General features: G+C 63.6%; 4 protein-coding genes and 1 non-coding gene across 5 annotated transcripts in view; 3 read left to right on the forward strand and 2 right to left on the reverse strand.

Annotated features, from left to right (window-relative positions):
- ABCA3 (ATP binding cassette subfamily A member 3) overlaps positions 1-924 on the forward strand; it is a 30,327-nt gene extending 29,403 nt beyond the window's left edge. The window contains exon 31 of the mRNA XM_054270755.1: positions 328-924. Within this exon, the coding sequence (XP_054126730.1) occupies positions 328-459 (132 nt within the window). The 3' untranslated portion in view covers positions 460-924. The remainder of the gene's footprint in view (positions 1-327) is intronic.
- A 2,429-nt stretch (positions 925-3,353) lies between these two features.
- MCRIP2 (MAPK regulated corepressor interacting protein 2) lies at positions 3,354-6,890 on the reverse strand. The gene is made up of 5 exons (XM_054271033.1): positions 6,747-6,890; positions 6,588-6,669; positions 4,886-5,013; positions 4,582-4,683; positions 3,354-3,791 (listed from the first exon to the last, which is right to left on the reverse strand). The coding sequence occupies exons 1-5, from the start codon at positions 6,796-6,798 to the stop codon at positions 3,721-3,723; spliced, it is 435 nt and encodes a 144-aa protein (XP_054127008.1). The 5' UTR covers positions 6,799-6,890; the 3' UTR covers positions 3,354-3,720.
- A 1,430-nt stretch (positions 6,891-8,320) lies between these two features.
- TRNAG-CCC (transfer RNA glycine (anticodon CCC)) lies at positions 8,321-8,391 on the forward strand. Its single transcript has one exon. It is a non-coding gene; the product is annotated as a tRNA-Gly (tRNA).
- Positions 8,392-8,784: 393 nt separating this feature from the next.
- Positions 8,785-11,350, forward strand: METTL26 (methyltransferase like 26). Its single transcript, XM_054270821.1, has 6 exons — positions 8,785-8,975; positions 10,098-10,260; positions 10,354-10,413; positions 10,798-10,865; positions 11,029-11,107; positions 11,210-11,350. The coding sequence occupies exons 1-6, from the start codon at positions 8,785-8,787 to the stop codon at positions 11,255-11,257; spliced, it is 609 nt and encodes a 202-aa protein (XP_054126796.1). The 3' UTR covers positions 11,258-11,350.
- Positions 11,351-12,080: 730 nt separating this feature from the next.
- On the reverse strand, positions 12,081-14,623 carry WFIKKN1 (WAP, follistatin/kazal, immunoglobulin, kunitz and netrin domain containing 1). The gene is made up of 2 exons (XM_054270820.1): positions 14,399-14,623; positions 12,081-13,565 (listed from the first exon to the last, which is right to left on the reverse strand). Exons 1-2 carry the CDS (start codon positions 14,621-14,623, stop codon positions 12,081-12,083), a joined length of 1,710 nt encoding a protein of 569 aa, XP_054126795.1.
- Positions 14,624-15,051: the final 428 nt, after the last annotated feature.

Consider the following 15,051-nt stretch of genomic DNA (forward strand, 5'->3'; position numbering starts at 1 on the left):
GTGTATATATATAAATACATATATACATGTATCTATATGTATGTATTTGTATATATGTATGCATTTATCACATATAATTGTGTAAAACAATCATATCCACAGCATATGTTTTAAAATGGTGTCAGATACTCCTGGCTTCCCCCGACTCTCCTGCCAGGGAAGGTGTCATTTTCCTGCGTCTCCCTGGAGAACAAAGCTTTCTCTGCTTTCCCTGCCACAGCTGGGAGGTTCCCTGTCACAGTGGGTGCTCCCTGTCACAGTGGGAGTTCCTGTCCCAGGAGTCCCCCCACACCTCACGCTGCCTCCTGTCCCTGCCCTCCCTTGCAGGTCTTTGGGGCCCTGGAGAAAGCCAAAGAGAAATATCGCTTGGAGGACTACTCGGTGAGCCAGATCTCCCTGGAGCAGGTCTTCATGAGCTTCACTCGCTTCCAGCACTACACAGAGGACAGAGGGAAATGAGCCCCTGGTGCCCCGGCACGGACTGGCCCTCAGCCTATACATAGTATATATAGAGACAGTAATTTATATATCGGCGTGTCTTAAATACTGTATCAATGTAAACCTTCCCAGCGAGGGTGAGGGGATGGCAGCTCCTGGCTGCCAGGCTCCGGGGTGCGTGGGTGTGCGTGTGTGTGCGCATGTGACACTGCCACTCTCCAGCCTTCTTCATCCATACAGCAAAAAAACTCCACCCAAAACCCCGGGAGAGCCTGGATGGGTGGAGAGGGGCGTTGGACTTGGGATGGGGGAGGAGGATCCCCTGTGCTCCCTCCTCCCTGCCCTCGCTCACACCCAGCGGGACGCGCCCGCGCTCCTCACCCGCATGTCCCTGTGTTGTTTGGTGGTTGCTCGTGGTTTAGCAGGAGCCTGTCACATAGCTCAGATCCAAACCGTCCTTGGGGCAGCAGGATGTGCTGGGATCGCCCCTGGAGCACTTTGTGCTGTCTGGCACCTGCCAGGCATGGCAAGAGGAGGCTCTGTCTCCTTTAAGCGCCAGGGAAAGCTTGCCAAGCGTGGCTCGAGGAGCTGGCTCTGGCCCCAGCTGTGCAGGGGGAGCTGTGGTGCCAGGAGCTGGCTCTGGGTGAGAGGTAGCCATGGAGCAGTGCCCAGAGCTCGGCCTCAGAACAGCACGTGATGGGCACGGCTGGGAGCCAGAGCTGGGGCAGTGAGGGGTGCCCAGGGACACTGCAGGGACGGGTGAGAGGTGCCACCAGGTCCCTGGGGACGCTGTGGGTTGAGGGAGAGGTGCTGCAGGGTCTTGGCTGTGCTCTGTGGGATGGGTATGAAGTGTCACAGGGTGCCCAGGGATGCTGCTGGCCTCAGTGCTGTGCCCATGCAGGGGCTCTGCCAGCAGCACGGCCCCACACTGTGCAGGGCAGCCACAGGACCAGCGTGAAGCCAGCGATGCCCTCGCTGTGCCCATGTCCTGCTGAGCTCACCTCTTTACACCCCACACAGCTTCAACCTGACCACATCTGTCCTGCATCTGCCTCCTCATCCCCTCTGCCCCTGACCAGGCTGTGCCAGCAGCAGGCAGGAGCAAAGGCCCTGTCCTGCCCCTGCCTGGCTCCAGGATGCTGCTGGGCACCAGCATTGCCCAGCCTTGCCTGGGCCCAGTTGGAGGAGGCAGCTCCTTTTTGGAGTTTCCCAGTGACTGGGTTGGGGTTTTTTTTGTTTGTTTGTTGGAAATCTGTGTTGATTCTTGTCTGTCCTTAACTAGTCCCTGTGTCACCTGGGGCAGCCCCTTGGGAGCTGCCCCATGATCAATGCAGAGCTATTTGCACTATAGTACTACACACAATTGCACATAATTAATATTTATGGCAAGGGGGGGCTGATTCCCTCCCAGTGATTGCATTGTCAGGGGTTGGGTTATATTTTTGGGTTGGGTTTTCATTTTTTTCCTTGTGACTGACTCATTTATTCCTGTTCCATTCCTTTCCTTTGCCTAATGTTGTTGTTCAGAACAATGGTGCATCATGTTACTAAGAATTTCCCTGGATCTTAAAGATGTGTGCTTTTATTAGTCAGCAGCCAGCAGGTGAATGGCCTGCTCTGACACCTTGGAGTCCTGTGGAGTTGCTGGTAGGGAGGGATTGCACCCTGGGAGCATCCTGGTGGGCAGCAGAGCCAGCCACTGCCAGGGCACCATGCAGGGGGAATCCCAGCTGCAGGGACTGTCCCAGGGAGGGAAGAAAAAGGGGGGGGGGATGGTTTTAGCTGGGAGGGTGGGCTGGCAGTGCCCTGAGCACAGCAGTAACTGTTCATGCTGGCTCTGGTGCCCCTGCAAGGCTTGGTGCTGGGTGGGGACACAGAGGCAGCTTCACCCCCTCCCTGCCCATGCTGCCATGGCAGAGCTGGGGGAGAGCCCACGGCAGGGCTGACCTCCCCTGGCCCCAGCCCTCCATCACACTGGGGCCACCCTGGCCTGAATGAAGGAGGTGTTATGGAAGCAGCATTGCCCTGTCCCAGGGCTGGAACACCCTGCCTGGCAGCGAGGCGGGCACTGTGGGCTGTGCGTGGTGCTGCTCCTGATTTCAGTCACAGCCACAGTGCCAGGTGTGCCAGCCTGGGGCTGGGAGCAGGACCAGGAGTGCTCCATGGGCAGGTGCCAGGGGCACAGCTGCTGCTGGCACTGCTCTGGCCTCCCAGGTGGGAGAAGCAACACAGCTCCTGGCCAGCTTCTACTCCCCCCTGGCTGCACTGTGGTGGTTGTTCCCCTCATAGGAATAATAAAGATGATTTTTTTTTTCCAGTGGGTGTTTCCTGGCCTCCTTTCGATTCAGACTCTGTTCAGCCTGTGCTGGCCTCCTGCTCTCTGCCTGGGGAGAAGGGCATGGGGGTAGAGGGGTGTCCTACAAACCAGAAGGAGAAGAGCTCAGTCTGGCTTGAAAAGCCCATCAGCTGAGTTTTTTGTAGAAGCACAAGTTGGGGTCCCCATTCTCTTTACTTCAGGTAGCCACAACTATCCCCTCTCAGCTCTCCCAAACAGCCACAGTGAGGGAGAGACCTGAAGCCTTTTGGCCTCCATGGCAGTGGGCAGCTGGCCCTGGCACTGCCATTCCTGCAGCTTTGCCCACCGACATGCTGCAGCGCAGCTCTGGAGCACAGCCAGGGTGCTCAGCCCCCCTTGCAGATTCCCATATGCCCCCCAGTCCCCAACAGCACCAGCCCCTGGCTGAGCCCCGGGAGATGGGGCAGCATCGGAGCAAGGATGCAGCTGCGAGGAAGGGGAGCTCCAAGCCCTTGGATCCAGAGGAGCCACGGGTCAGCTGGGAGCATCCCCTCTCCAGGGGCTATGATGCTGCAGCCCCTGCTCCCCCTGCTCCCCACGGCACAGGCGCGGCTCCACGGGCAGTTTCAGCGCTTTATTGTCTGCGGTGCTGCTGCAGCACCCCCTGGCCTCCCGCGGCCGCAGGGGGAGCCGCTCCCTGTCCCCAGCGTGGCACCGCAGTGTCCCTGGAGCTGGAGGCTGCAGGAGTCGCAGCAGGCCGAGAACTGGCACTTAAGGAATCCTGGCTGGGGCTGCGCGCTGCTCCTGTGCCGGGCACGGGGAGGGCGCGGGGCCGGGCATGGCTGTGGTCCGGTGCTCGGGGCTGGCTCGCTCCACCTCGGGCGTCTCAAAAACGCTTCAAAAACGCCTCTGATGCTGGGCTGTCACCAGGTGCTCGCAGCTTCGTTTCTCTTATAAAGAGACCAAAGGCAACCTTTTCTTCCCTTTTATGAGCTGTTCTCGATTTTGGCCAGAAATTGCTGTGCCCACCAATCCTCCAGGTCGATGGGAACGAAGTCTGAGAAAGAGGGGAGGGAGAGAGGGGAACAGCTGGAGCAGGAGCAGAGCTCTGGGTGCTGACTCCAAACCCCAGAAAAAATAACCATGGAATCACAGAATATCCTCAGCTGGAAGGGACCCACAGGGATCACCCAGCCCAGCTCCTGGCCCTGCACAGACACCCCAACAATCCCACCCTGGGCATCCCTGTCCAAACTCCTGGAGCTCTGGCAGCCCCGGGGCTGTGCCCATTCCCTGGGGAGCCTGGGCAGTGCCAGCACCCTCTGGGGGAAGAACCTTTCCTGATCTCCAAACTAATGACACCCCCAGGTCTCCTCCACCCCTGTGCCACGTCCCCAAAAGGCCAGACTGGATCAACAGGGACATTCTCTTCCTTGGGGAGCTCTCAGCTGCTGTGAGAGCCCAAAGGCTGCTGACTCCAGGTGCCACCAGACAAGTGTTGTCCCCAAGCCCAATTGGCCCTGCTAGCCCCAGGAGAAGCAGGTTCCCACAGGCACCTCCTCTCTCTCCAGCATGATGCTGAACCCCTTGGTGGCAGGAGAGGGCCTGAATCCCAGAGAAGTCAGCAACACAGTGGAACACGCAAGGGATGCAGTGGGACATCCCCAGCACCCCCAGAGTGACCTCAGCACCAGCAGGACAGACCCATCCAGCCCCTCTGGCACACCCAGCACTGGGATCCTCCTCCTCCTTCCCCTACAGCCCCGTTCAGGGGCAGGCTGAGCCCACAGCCCCTCCCTGCACCCCGAGCCTGACGCACCCCAAAGGGCACAACCACTGCCACTCACTTTTGAGTCCGGGGTTGGGGGTTTTCTCCACGTACTGCACGGGGCCGCAGGCGCTGTCCCCGCTCCGGCTGCTGTCCAGCTGCTGCTCTACCTGCTGCCAGGCTGGGGAGGGAACGAAGCCGGGTGGGTTTGGGACCAGCTCCCAGGGCAGGGGGCTGCGGGACAGGAGCGGGAGGCGGAGCAAAGGAGGGCAGTGCCCAGGCTGGGGACTCCGTGCCTGTCCCCAGCACGGGGCAGGTGCTGGGGAGGGGCTCCATGTGCTCCAGCTCCCCTGGCTGCTGCCCCAGGGACCCTCTGCCCTCACCTTCATAGACAAAGCGGACGTTCTCCTCGTGGGCCAGCGTGTAACATTCCTCAGGGCCTGAGATCTGCTGCAGCAGCAGTGGGGGCCTCTTGCCATTCACTCTGTTGAAGACGAGTTTCTGTGCTGGGCTGGGGAGGGAGGGAAGCAGGGGGGAGGTGAGGGCACAGGCAGCTCTGCCCACCCCAGCAAGAACTGGGGCGGTTCAGCTGTCCTGAACTGTGTCCCCACAGTGCACACACTCACCCACAGCTGCAGCCACCCTGCCCTGTCCCCAAGGACTGGGATGGAAAGGGACCCAGCCCCAGGGACAGGGGATTCTGACACAGGAGGGGTGCAAGGGGATCTCCCTGGGGAAAAGCCCCAGCTGCCCATCTCCTACCCATCCTCCAATCTAGCACCAAGTACAGTCCCTAAGATAAAGAATCTGCCACCGAAATTGCAGGAATATCAGGAAATGGAAGTGAAATCAGTCAGGTACTGGAGAGGGGATGTGCCATCCTCTGCAGATCAAACACCCAGGTTCACAGGAACAGCTCTGGCCCCAGCATGGGACACACAAGGTGTCCAAGGACTGGGATGTTACACTCTGAAAAGTGGGAGGAGGTCAGGCTTCCTCAGAGCTGGGATCCCCTCTGGTGAGGGGCACTTCAACCACTCCCTACCCGGATGCAGCAACACCCACCAGAGCTAAAGGCAAGACTTGGGATGAGACCTGGGAGCACATTCAATGCAAACCCCAGTATTTTGGCTTTTCTGCCCAGCTCTAGGGCAGGACACGCTTGCAACAGCCACGTTCCTCACGGGGCAAAGTCTAAGGGGCCCTAGGAGTGGGATTGGAGGGCAGGAGAGACTGGGAGGAGGCAGCTCCTGCAGATCTGCAGGCAAGGGCTGGGGAGGGCAGCGACCCTCAAGCCCCCACAGCCTGGGGCAGGGAGGAGGGCAAGTGTGGAGAAGCCACTTCAGTGAATTCCAGGGGTCCTGGGAAGGAGAGGAACCGGGGGGTAGTGGGGAGCTCATTTCTTGGAGCTGGAGAGGACGTGCAGAACCAGTGGGGTCCCACTACCCTGTCTGGGCGCGCTGTGACTCCAGTCGGGAAAGGGTCTCCGTAGGGATCCCATCCGCACCTCCCAGCCACTGGAATACCCCACAGCACCCTGCCACAGCCCCGGGTACTGCTGCGGGACACTGCAATTCACCAGAAAGTGCCACCCCGGCTTTCGGGGCACAGGGGAGCGCCGGCTCCGCGTGGGCTCCGCGGTCCCCGGGGGTGCGCGGCGCGGCCAAGGCGGGCGGGACCGGCGCTGGCCCCGCCGCCCGGTTCGTGCAATCGGGGCCGCCGGCGGAGGGGCTGGACCAGCCCGGCCCCGGCTCTGCCCGCACCGGGACCCCCCCGCGCCGCCTCCTTGGCGTGACCCCGCCGGTCCCACCGCCCGCGGGTTTGGGCACGGCCCGTGGGCAGGAGGGGGGGCGGCCACCCCGGCGTGTCCCCGACGCGGGGCGGCCACGGCACCGGGCACCGAGCCCAGGCGTGCCCGGAGCTCCGCGGGACGCGCGAGCACCGCCGAGACCCCCGGGCCGGGCGGCACCGAGCGGAGCCCCCGGCTCCCCGTCCCGCGTCCGGCCCGGCCGTCCCGGTCCCGTTCCCTTCAAGGTCAGGCCCGGCCGCCCCGCGCCGCTCCCCGCCAAGGTCACCGGCGCTCACCTGGCCGGGGGCCACAGGCCGGGCTGCGCTCGCCCCCGGTACTCGCCCAGCTTGCTGCTCTCCACCGCCTGCTGCGTGGGACCTGCGGGGAGCGCGGGGCGTCAGCGGCGGCCGGGCGGGACGGAGCCCCCGCGGCCCCGGCCCCGCGCCCCCCGGTACCTGTGCGCCGCTGCGTGGCGAGCTTGCTGGGGCCCCGCGTCAGCGTGTACATGGTGCGGGCCCCGGCCCACGGCCCCGCCGCCCTCTCGAGTGCCGCAGGTGCCCCTCGCCGGGGCCTTAAGCAGGCAGGGCCGGGCCCCCCCGGCTCCGACACGCCCCCGCGCTTAAAGGGGAACGCGCAGGGAGCGAGGGGGACGCGGAGCCGGCGCCCAGAGCCCGGGGGGAGCGGGGAACACCCGCGGGACAGATCAGGGGGACACACAGATCGGTGGGAGGCGTGCGGGGACACACGCGACACGTGTGTGCTGTGCAAGAGACATGTCTGCGTTGTGGGGACACACAGGGGACGCGCACGGGATACATCGGCAGCACACGTGTGGATTTATGGGCACACACAGGATGCAGGAACAAGCAGGGCACATGCTGGGAGCACATGTGGGGGCTTCCATGGGACACAGAGGGGACATGCGGGAGACATGGGACTCGCACAGGACACACGGAACGCGCAGAAGGGACATTGAACCATGCGGGGCTGAAGTAGGGGAGAGGGCACAGCAGGCACGTGGGACACAAGATGGCACAGGCGCGCAGGGGACACGGGACTCACGGCAAACTCGGCGGGGACCTGCACGGGGACAGTCGGGACACAGGACACTGGAGCCACGGCACACATAGGGGACAGATAGGGGTCATTCCTGGGACACAAAGGACCCGGGCAGGGAAAAGTGAAGGGGTGCATAGGCAGGGGCTGAGGTACCACCCCCACGGGGACAGCGCAGGGAGCCGGGTGGGCAGCCGCGTCCCCACCAGCACGGTGATCTTTGGAGCGGGAGGTTCCGCCGAGGTGTCCCCACGTGGCAGGAGGTGCAGACCCGGGACACGACCCCGAGCTGGCCCCCGGCCACCCCGCAGTGTCCACCGGCCGTCCCCAGTTTTGGGGACAGGCCGTGTGACAAACACACTGGGGTCTCCGGGAGGCTCCAGAGGCTGCAGGGCCACCCCACGAGGGTGACCTTTGCCTTTCCGCCACGTTGCCCCGGTAGTGGCTGGAGAGGGAGGGCTGTAGGAGGGTACCTCCCATGAAAGCCCAGCCTCGCCTGGCCCTGATGGGTGCCAGGCACGCGTGGACCCTTCCCGCGTGTGCATCCACTGCTGCCACCCCCAACCCTGATACTGTGCCTAAATACACACCTGACCCACGGGATGCTGCCACCAGTGGCGGTCACCTGGCTTGTAACGTGTTGGGGGCTGTGCCTCAGTTTTCCCCGGATCTGCCCGGGATTTCTAAGAGCCTGTTGGCGCATCCCTGAGCCTTTCCATGTTGGGGAGAGCTGAACCATTAATCCCTGTGCTCCAGATGGATCCCTCCGGACCTCCATCACCACTGACAGCTGCCGGGGAAAAGGGGGGGTGGTGTCCCTCCCCCGGCCCCGTTTCCCTGGGGTGTCCGCGCAGAGCCTCACTTTGTCCCTTTTGGGGGTCCCGGTGCAGGGCGGGGAAACAGCAGCGTAGGGCCCAGGGGTCCCCGCGGGGCGGCGGGACGGATGGGCAGCGGGGCAAAGCGGCTCCCGGCCGCGCCGCTGGTGTAGTGGTATCATGCAAGATTCCCATTCTTGCGACCCGGGTTCGATTCCCGGGCGGCGCAGTTACTTTTTGTCTTGCTCGATGTCGCTATAGGACACGAAACACGCACGCATCGCTGTTCTCAGGGTGAAGAAAGGGGAAGTTTATTTTCTGACTCCAACATTTATAGTTTTCCAGAAATGACAGTGAATTGGACGGTGACTGTGCCACCTCTCCAATGCCACCGGACAAACCAACGGTCCATCAAATTTCCCCTCCTCCATAAAAGAATGCAAAACAATGAGTTATTTACAGAAACTGTGTGTGAAAGTTTGCTACAAGAATGTAAGCATCAGAACGCTTACAAAATCTCACAAACTCGGGGCGGCCGCTCTGCCTTTCCCCTCCCCGCAGTGCGTCGCTCCTCCCGCGGCGCGGGGCGGTGCCGCGGCCGCGCTTCCCTCCCGGCCCGGCCATGCAGGTCCCGGCGGCGGCGGAGCGGAACAAGGGCCCGATCCTGGCGGTGCTGCGGCAGTGCGCGGGGCCGGGCGCGCTGCGGGTGCTGGAGGTGGGCGCGGGCTCGGGGCTCCACGCCGCGCACTTCGCGCGGGCGCTGCCGCAGATGCGCTGGCAGCCCTCGGACATCGACCCGCGGGCGCTGCGCAGGTGAGCGGGGCCGGGGGGCCGGGGGAGCCCGCAGCACTCCGGGGGCACCGCCTGCAGCCCCTCCCTCGGGCCGTGCACCGCGGCCTCGGTTCCCTGCTCCCCGTTCTGTTTTTTCTTTATTTATTTTATTCCGTTTGGGGATTTGGGGAAAACCCCAGTATCTAATTCTCCAGCAGGCCTGGCTCTCCTGCTTAGCGCTTTGCTCCCTCCAGGAAAACCCCAATATCCAGCTCTTGGAATAACTGGATACATTTTTTTTCTCAGAAAAGACCCACTCAACAGTGGGCCCAGGCTCCACATTTTTTTTATTTTTTCAAGAAAAAATCCAATAGCCAACTCTCCAGCAGCCCAAGCTCCCCTGTTCAGTACTGTATTCTTTCCAGGAAAACCCCAATATCCTGCTCTCAGATGAGATTAATGTGTGTATTTTTTCACAGCAAAGACCCCCTTAAACAATCCAGGCTCGATGCTTTATTTTTTCCAGGCAAACCACAATATTCAGCCCTTGCCCAGCCCAGGCTCCCCAGGTCAATACTCACAATATTTTTTTCAATAGATCCCCAATATCCAACTCCCAAACAACCCATGCTCCCCAGCTCAGGACTTTATTTTTTCCCAGAAAAGTCCCAAATTCCATCTTTCCACTGTAGAAAAAAAAATAAGCCTGGTGGGGAGATGCTGGAACCAGCCCCTGTCCTGGAGGAGTTTTGTGCTGCCCACCCAGCAGCACCCACCACCCTGGGTAAAAATAATCTCCAGGCTGGGAGGCTGCAGGAGCTGAGACCTCGGTGGTGAATGTGCCAAAAAGGGTGTAAATAACACCAAAATCAGGAGGTGCTGGTGCAGTGGTGCCAATGGGGTCCCCACGAGGGGAGAATGCTCCAAACTTGGTGAGGTTGGGCCTTGGGGCCTCTGCATCCCCATGCTGCTGGTTCTCCAGGTGCTTCCAGTTCTCCGTGTGGCAGCTGGAAGCAGAGGGCTGGGTAAGGACCCCCAGGCTGTGCTGGACCCACATCCCTGTGGGTGTTTCTCCACTCCTGAGGGTCCGTGCGGGGCTCTGGCCCTGCCTGCAGCGGCTGCAGGGGCACCCGGCCGGCCTTGAGCTGGGCTTGGTGCCCACAGCATCGCTGCCTACGTGGAGGCCACGGGGCTGCCCAACCTGCTGCCCCCCATCCTGCTGGACGTGTCCCAGGGCTGGGAGACCTGGGGGGGCACCCAGCCCGCCAGCCTGGACCTGCTGGTCAGCATCAACATGATGCACATCGCAGAGCTGCGCTGCACCGAGGTGAGCGCCCTGCACAGCCCCTGTCCCTGCTCAGGGGGGCTCCCGGGGGTGTCCCCGGCCCCCTGACCTGTCCCCACCTCTCTCGTCCCCCAGGGCCTGTTCAGGGGTGCCGGGGTGCTGCTGAAGCCCGGAGGTGTGCTCTTCACCTATGGGGTGGGTCCCCTGTCCTGCTGCAGGAGAGTCCTGGGGGCTGCAGGGTGCCAGAGCAGATACTGGGGGGCAGCTCCGCTCATGGCTTAGGGAGGGAGCTGGGAAATGCAGGGGCTTGGCTTTTGGGGGGTCTCTGCCTTTTGGGGCACCTGCTGAGCCCTGGAAGGGGCAGTTTTGGAGGAGGCAGGTCCTGTCCTCCCTCACCTTATCCAAAGCAGGGTCTGGGGTGCCTGCAGAGGGTGACAGGACCCACAGTGGGTGACAGGACTCCCTGGGGGCCGTGTCTCTTCCCGCTTGGCTTCTGTGCTTGGTGGGGGCATCAGGCCGTGGCAGGGGGCTGGGGGGCACAGGGGGCTCCTGCCTGCAGCTCCAGCCATGTCCCACCAGCCCTACGCCGTGGACGGCCACATCAGCCCCCAGAGCAACGTGGACTTCGACCGCAGCCTGAGGCAGAGGTAGGAGGGGGCTGGGGGGCTCCTGGGGCCCATCCTGCCCTCTGTGTCCCCCCCCTGCAGCTGCAGGAAGCTCCCTCCCTGCGTGGTCCTTTGAGATAAGCCAGGCCTGAGGGCAGCCCCCGGCCGGGGGTGTCCCGGGTGTGACCCCCGGCTCCTCCCGCAGCAATCCCGCCTGGGGGCTGCGGGACACGGCAATGCTGCGGGAGCTGGCCGAGGCCAACGGGCTGAGCCTGGAGAGGATGGTACGTGCTGGGCCCGGGGCTGAGCCTGGAGAGGACGGTACGTGCTGGGCCCGGGGCTGCCCGTGCTGCTGGGCACCTCTGAGCCCGGCTCTGTGCTTCCAGGTGGACATGCCGGCCAACAACAAGAGCCTGATCTTCCGCAAGCTGTAACCAGCCCTGCCGGCACTGCCAGCGCCTGCCGGCACTGCTGTCCCCACTGCTGCCTCCTGCAGGGTGTCACCGTCCCGCCGTGGCTGCCACTGGGGCTGGGGACAGCAGTGATGGGACAGAGCCCCGCTCACCCAGCTGGGGCTGGCTTGGCTGGGCAGGGTCCATCTGCCCCGGTGCCTTTGGGGCTCCCTTTGCAGTGGGGTGCCCCAGCCTGGGCCACAGGACCCAGCACGGCTGCCGCGGGGGGGCACAGGTGTGGGGGGCGACAACACCCCTGGGCATGGGGGAGACTCCTTGCTCCATTTTCTTGGAGGATGCTGTGCCAATGGTGTCTCCCTTCTCCCTTTCCTCAGGATTGTGCTGTTGTCCCCCCAATAAACTCTGTGGCTTTGCCCCCTACACCCCAGCAGCTCCCTGATGTTTTCAGCACAGACACTGGGGGTGGGGGTGTCCCCAGTTCCAACTCCAGCACCAATGAAAGGGTCAGGTCCAGCACCCAGGGATGTTACACTGGGCCCAGAGGCTTTGGTGAAGTGGGAAGATTTTATGGGTGGGGTGTTCCCAGCAGGTCTCCCACCCCTCTGCAGCCCAACCCAGTTCTCCATTGCTTCTGGACAGGCTGGGGTAGGGGTCACACGGTGGGGGAACATGCAGCAGATAAATTACAGCGGAGGTGGGAGCTGGTCTGGGGCTCAGCATGGGGTTGGGGAGAACTACCTGACAGTGGTCACCTCTAGACACAGGCACTGGTGCGGGGGCTCCCCCAGGCTGCCCCCCCATGCTGTGTCTGCAGCTCCCCCCGTCAGCACATCCTGACTCTCCCCTAGTCCTGGAAGCGGTTCAGGAGGTCGCAGGTTTTCTTCTCCATCAGCTCATAGATCTTCTTCACCCGTTTGTCGTTGGCCGCCCGGACGTAGCTGCTGGGGTCCAGCGTGGCCATTCCGTCGTGCACCTCGCCCATGATGATCAGGGGCCCGTCCTCCGCCGTCATGTTGGGACAGGGGCAGCTCCAGTCCATGTCGGTCAGGGTCACCTCCAGGTACTTGATGTTGAAGAACTTGAGGCCCATCTTCTCATCCTTGAGGACGTCCTCGAGGGCGAAGCGGGCTATGCCGGAGTCCTGGTCCTCCACGATCTCCATGAGCCGCCCCACGATGGCGAAGTCGCTGCGGCAGAGGCTCAGCACCATCTTGCTCTTCAGGCGGCAGGCCTTGCACTGCAGGCTCTTGGGGAAGGGGCACACGTCCTCGCAGGTCTCCTTGCTCTCAAAGTTGTTGGTGTTGCCCTCGCAGCCGCCGTAGACGAAGGAGTGGCACTGCTTCAGCAGGTGGTTGTACGCCCAGCGCGGCTCCCAGTTCTGGCAGGGCCCCTGCACCATGGGCAGGAGGCAGGTGGGGCGGGCGCTGCCCAGGCAGGCGGCTCGGCACTCCTCGTACGTCTCGAAGTGGTTCCTGTTGGCCCCGCAGCCGCCGTAGCGGAAGGTCAGGCAGGAGCCCTGCTTGGCATCGAAATGCCAGCGCACCTCCGTGGGCTCGCAGCGCCGCCGGTCCGGCTCCTTCAGGCACTCGGCGCTGGGGAAGGGCTGGGGGCTGCCGCTCCGCGGGGTCCCCCCCGGCTCCCGCCGGAGCACCGACAGCGGGAAGTCGGCGCGGAGCAGCCCGGCGGCGTTGCGGGCCGTGCAGGTGTAGATGCCGGCGTCCTCGTAGCGGGCGTTGTAGATGACCAGCTGGCCGATGTTGGTGACCACCACGTTGCCGTACATCTGGTCCGGCCGCATGATGAAGTTCTCCTCCCGCTCGCTCTGCTTCTCCCAGGTGATGTCGGGCTGCGGGCGGCCGCTCACGTCGCAGCGGAAGCTGACGGTGCCGCCGGCGCGCACGGACTGGTGGAAGGGGTTGGTGTAGAGCGCGGGCGGCACCGGCAGCTCGGGGCCCGCGCCCGGCGTGGGGCGCGCCGTGGTCTCCTGCGGCACGGGGCTGGTGTCGGGCCAGGTGAAGATGTGCTTGCAGGGCACGGTGGTGAGGCGGGTGCCGCGCAGACACGCCTCGGCGTCCATGTAGCACTTGTTGTAGTAGGTGAGGCCGTCGGAGGCGCAAGTGAAGTTGGGCTCCTTCTCGCAGCGGTCCTTGCACTTGCACACGGGCTGCCCGTCCCAGATGTCGCAGTCGGAGCCCTGCTGCGCGCACACGAAGCTCTCGCAGGACGCTGCGGGCGCCAGCGCCGGGACGCTGCCGTCGGCAAAGCGAGCGGCCACGCAGCTCCGCAGCCCACACACGTTGGTGCAGCATTTCTCAAAGTCTTCACAGTCCTGGCCGGGGAGGGAGAAGAGATTGAGGGGGACGTGGAGGTCACCGCTGTGCTGGGGCTGTGGGTGCTGTTCCCACCCCTGTGGGACTTTGGGGTGGGCAGGTGTCCCCCGCACAGCCCCGTGCACCTTCAGCATCGCTGGGCTCCGGCCAGAGCCAGAGCTCCCCGGCACAGCTGTCCCAGCCCCAGCCCACCCTCAGCACCCCCAGGATGTTTCGGGGTGCACCGCGGTGATGATGATGGTCCCTTCTCCTCACAGCAGAGAGCAACTTGCCCTTCTCAGCTCTTGCTCGCCGAGGGGAGGCAGAACGCAACAGACGAATTGTGAAGGAGTCTCCCCTCGGGGTTCAGACAGCCCTAACCGGAGTGGGGTTACCCCTGCTCAGCCTGGTGGAGCCAGGGCTCTCTGGAATGGACAGCGCGGTCCGTGGGTGGGCTCCGGCCCCCAGGGGAAATTTGTGAGAGGATTCTGTTCTCGGGCTGATGGGGTCCGTGTCCCAGCACACCCATTCCCTTCATCCCAGCCAGCCCTTTGACAGGGTGGAAGCATCCTGGGGGTGCACAAGGAGGGTGTTCTGACCATGGGACACGGTCTGAGGGGGTGACATGAGAGGGCAACCAGCAGTTTCTCTGCCTGTGGGCAACAGGGGAGCCCAGCAGACAGGAGGGGCTTAGGGGGCAAAGCTGCAGCAGGGTTGCAGAGCCCGTTGCTCTCAAACAACTGAACCGGCTGTGCCACCCAGCACAGCACCCACACCACACCCCACAGCATCTCCTTCGGGTGCCTGGGGATGCCCCCCAAAGCCCGTTACCGCCCGCAGCCCCCCCGCTCACCTGGTCGGTCTGGCACTCCCGCTCGCAGGTGCTCTGGGCATCCACCCACAGGTTGGGGTTCAGCTGGTTGGGGCACACGCCCAGGTGCCGCATCCTGCCCGGCTGCAGGCTGAGCCCGGCCGCCGCCGCCAGCACGGGCAGGAGCAGCGCGATGCGCAGCGGGCCCCGCTGCCGGCCCGCCCGCTGCCCCCGGGCCCCGCGCCCGCCTCTGCCCCGAGGAGCCATCGCGGCCGCCCCGCCGCCGGCCTGGCTCGCTGGCGAGGGCTCGGGGTAAATCACATTCAGGACGGACGGGATGAGGGAGAAGGCGGGCGGGGGGACAAAGAGTAGGAGGAGAGGACCAAACCTCTGTCCTTCAGCACACCCGGCGCCCGCCGGACCACCGGCGATGCCGCCCGCCGCCTCCATCCATCGCGGTCGGCTCTCGGGGACGCGGCGGCAGTGGCGGGCGGCTCTCGGGGCTCAGTCCATCCCCGGCACGGCCAGCGGGGCGAGTGGGGTGGAAGGGGAGGACGGGAAGGTTGTAATCTGAATCCCCTCCCTTCCCACTGATGTTTCTGGGTGTTTGGAATGGGAAAGGCGCTGACCTCAGCCTCTAACCCCGGCGAGCCCGGCGAGCCCTGGGCAAACACGGGGGGAGATCAAAGGCAGAA

Source organism: Melozone crissalis, unplaced genomic scaffold, assembly GCF_028551555.1.
Source record: "Melozone crissalis strain CALT ecotype California unplaced genomic scaffold, PUWL_Pcris_2 ptg000012l_1, whole genome shotgun sequence".
NCBI lineage: Eukaryota > Metazoa > Chordata > Aves > Passeriformes > Passerellidae > Melozone > Melozone crissalis.

Bases quoted from the DNA above. Each gene is read 5' to 3' on its own strand.
- MCRIP2 (XM_054271033.1), bottom strand. From the start codon at position 6,798: ATGTACACGCTGACGCGGGGCCCCAGCAAGCTCGCCACGCAGCGGCGC. The intron at 6,670-6,746 runs GTACCGGGGGGC...CGCTCCCCGCAG, and splicing joins CGCCACGCAGCGGCGCACAG to GTCCCACGCAGCAGGCGGTG. The intron at 4,684-4,885 runs GTGAGGGCAGAG...TTCCCTCCCCAG, and splicing joins CGTCCGCTTTGTCTATGAAG to CCTGGCAGCAGGTAGAGCAG.
- METTL26 (XM_054270821.1), top strand. From the start codon at position 8,785: ATGCAGGTCCCGGCGGCGGCGGAGCGGAACAAGGGCCCGATCCTGGCG. The intron at 10,414-10,797 runs GTGGGTCCCCTG...ATGTCCCACCAG, and splicing joins GTGTGCTCTTCACCTATGGG to CCCTACGCCGTGGACGGCCA. The intron at 11,108-11,209 runs GTACGTGCTGGG...CTGTGCTTCCAG, and splicing joins GGCTGAGCCTGGAGAGGATG to GTGGACATGCCGGCCAACAA.
- WFIKKN1 (XM_054270820.1), bottom strand. From the start codon at position 14,623: ATGGCTCCTCGGGGCAGAGGCGGGCGCGGGGCCCGGGGGCAGCGGGCG. The intron at 13,566-14,398 runs GTGAGCGGGGGG...CTCCCCGGCCAG, and splicing joins GGGAGTGCCAGACCGACCAG to GACTGTGAAGACTTTGAGAA.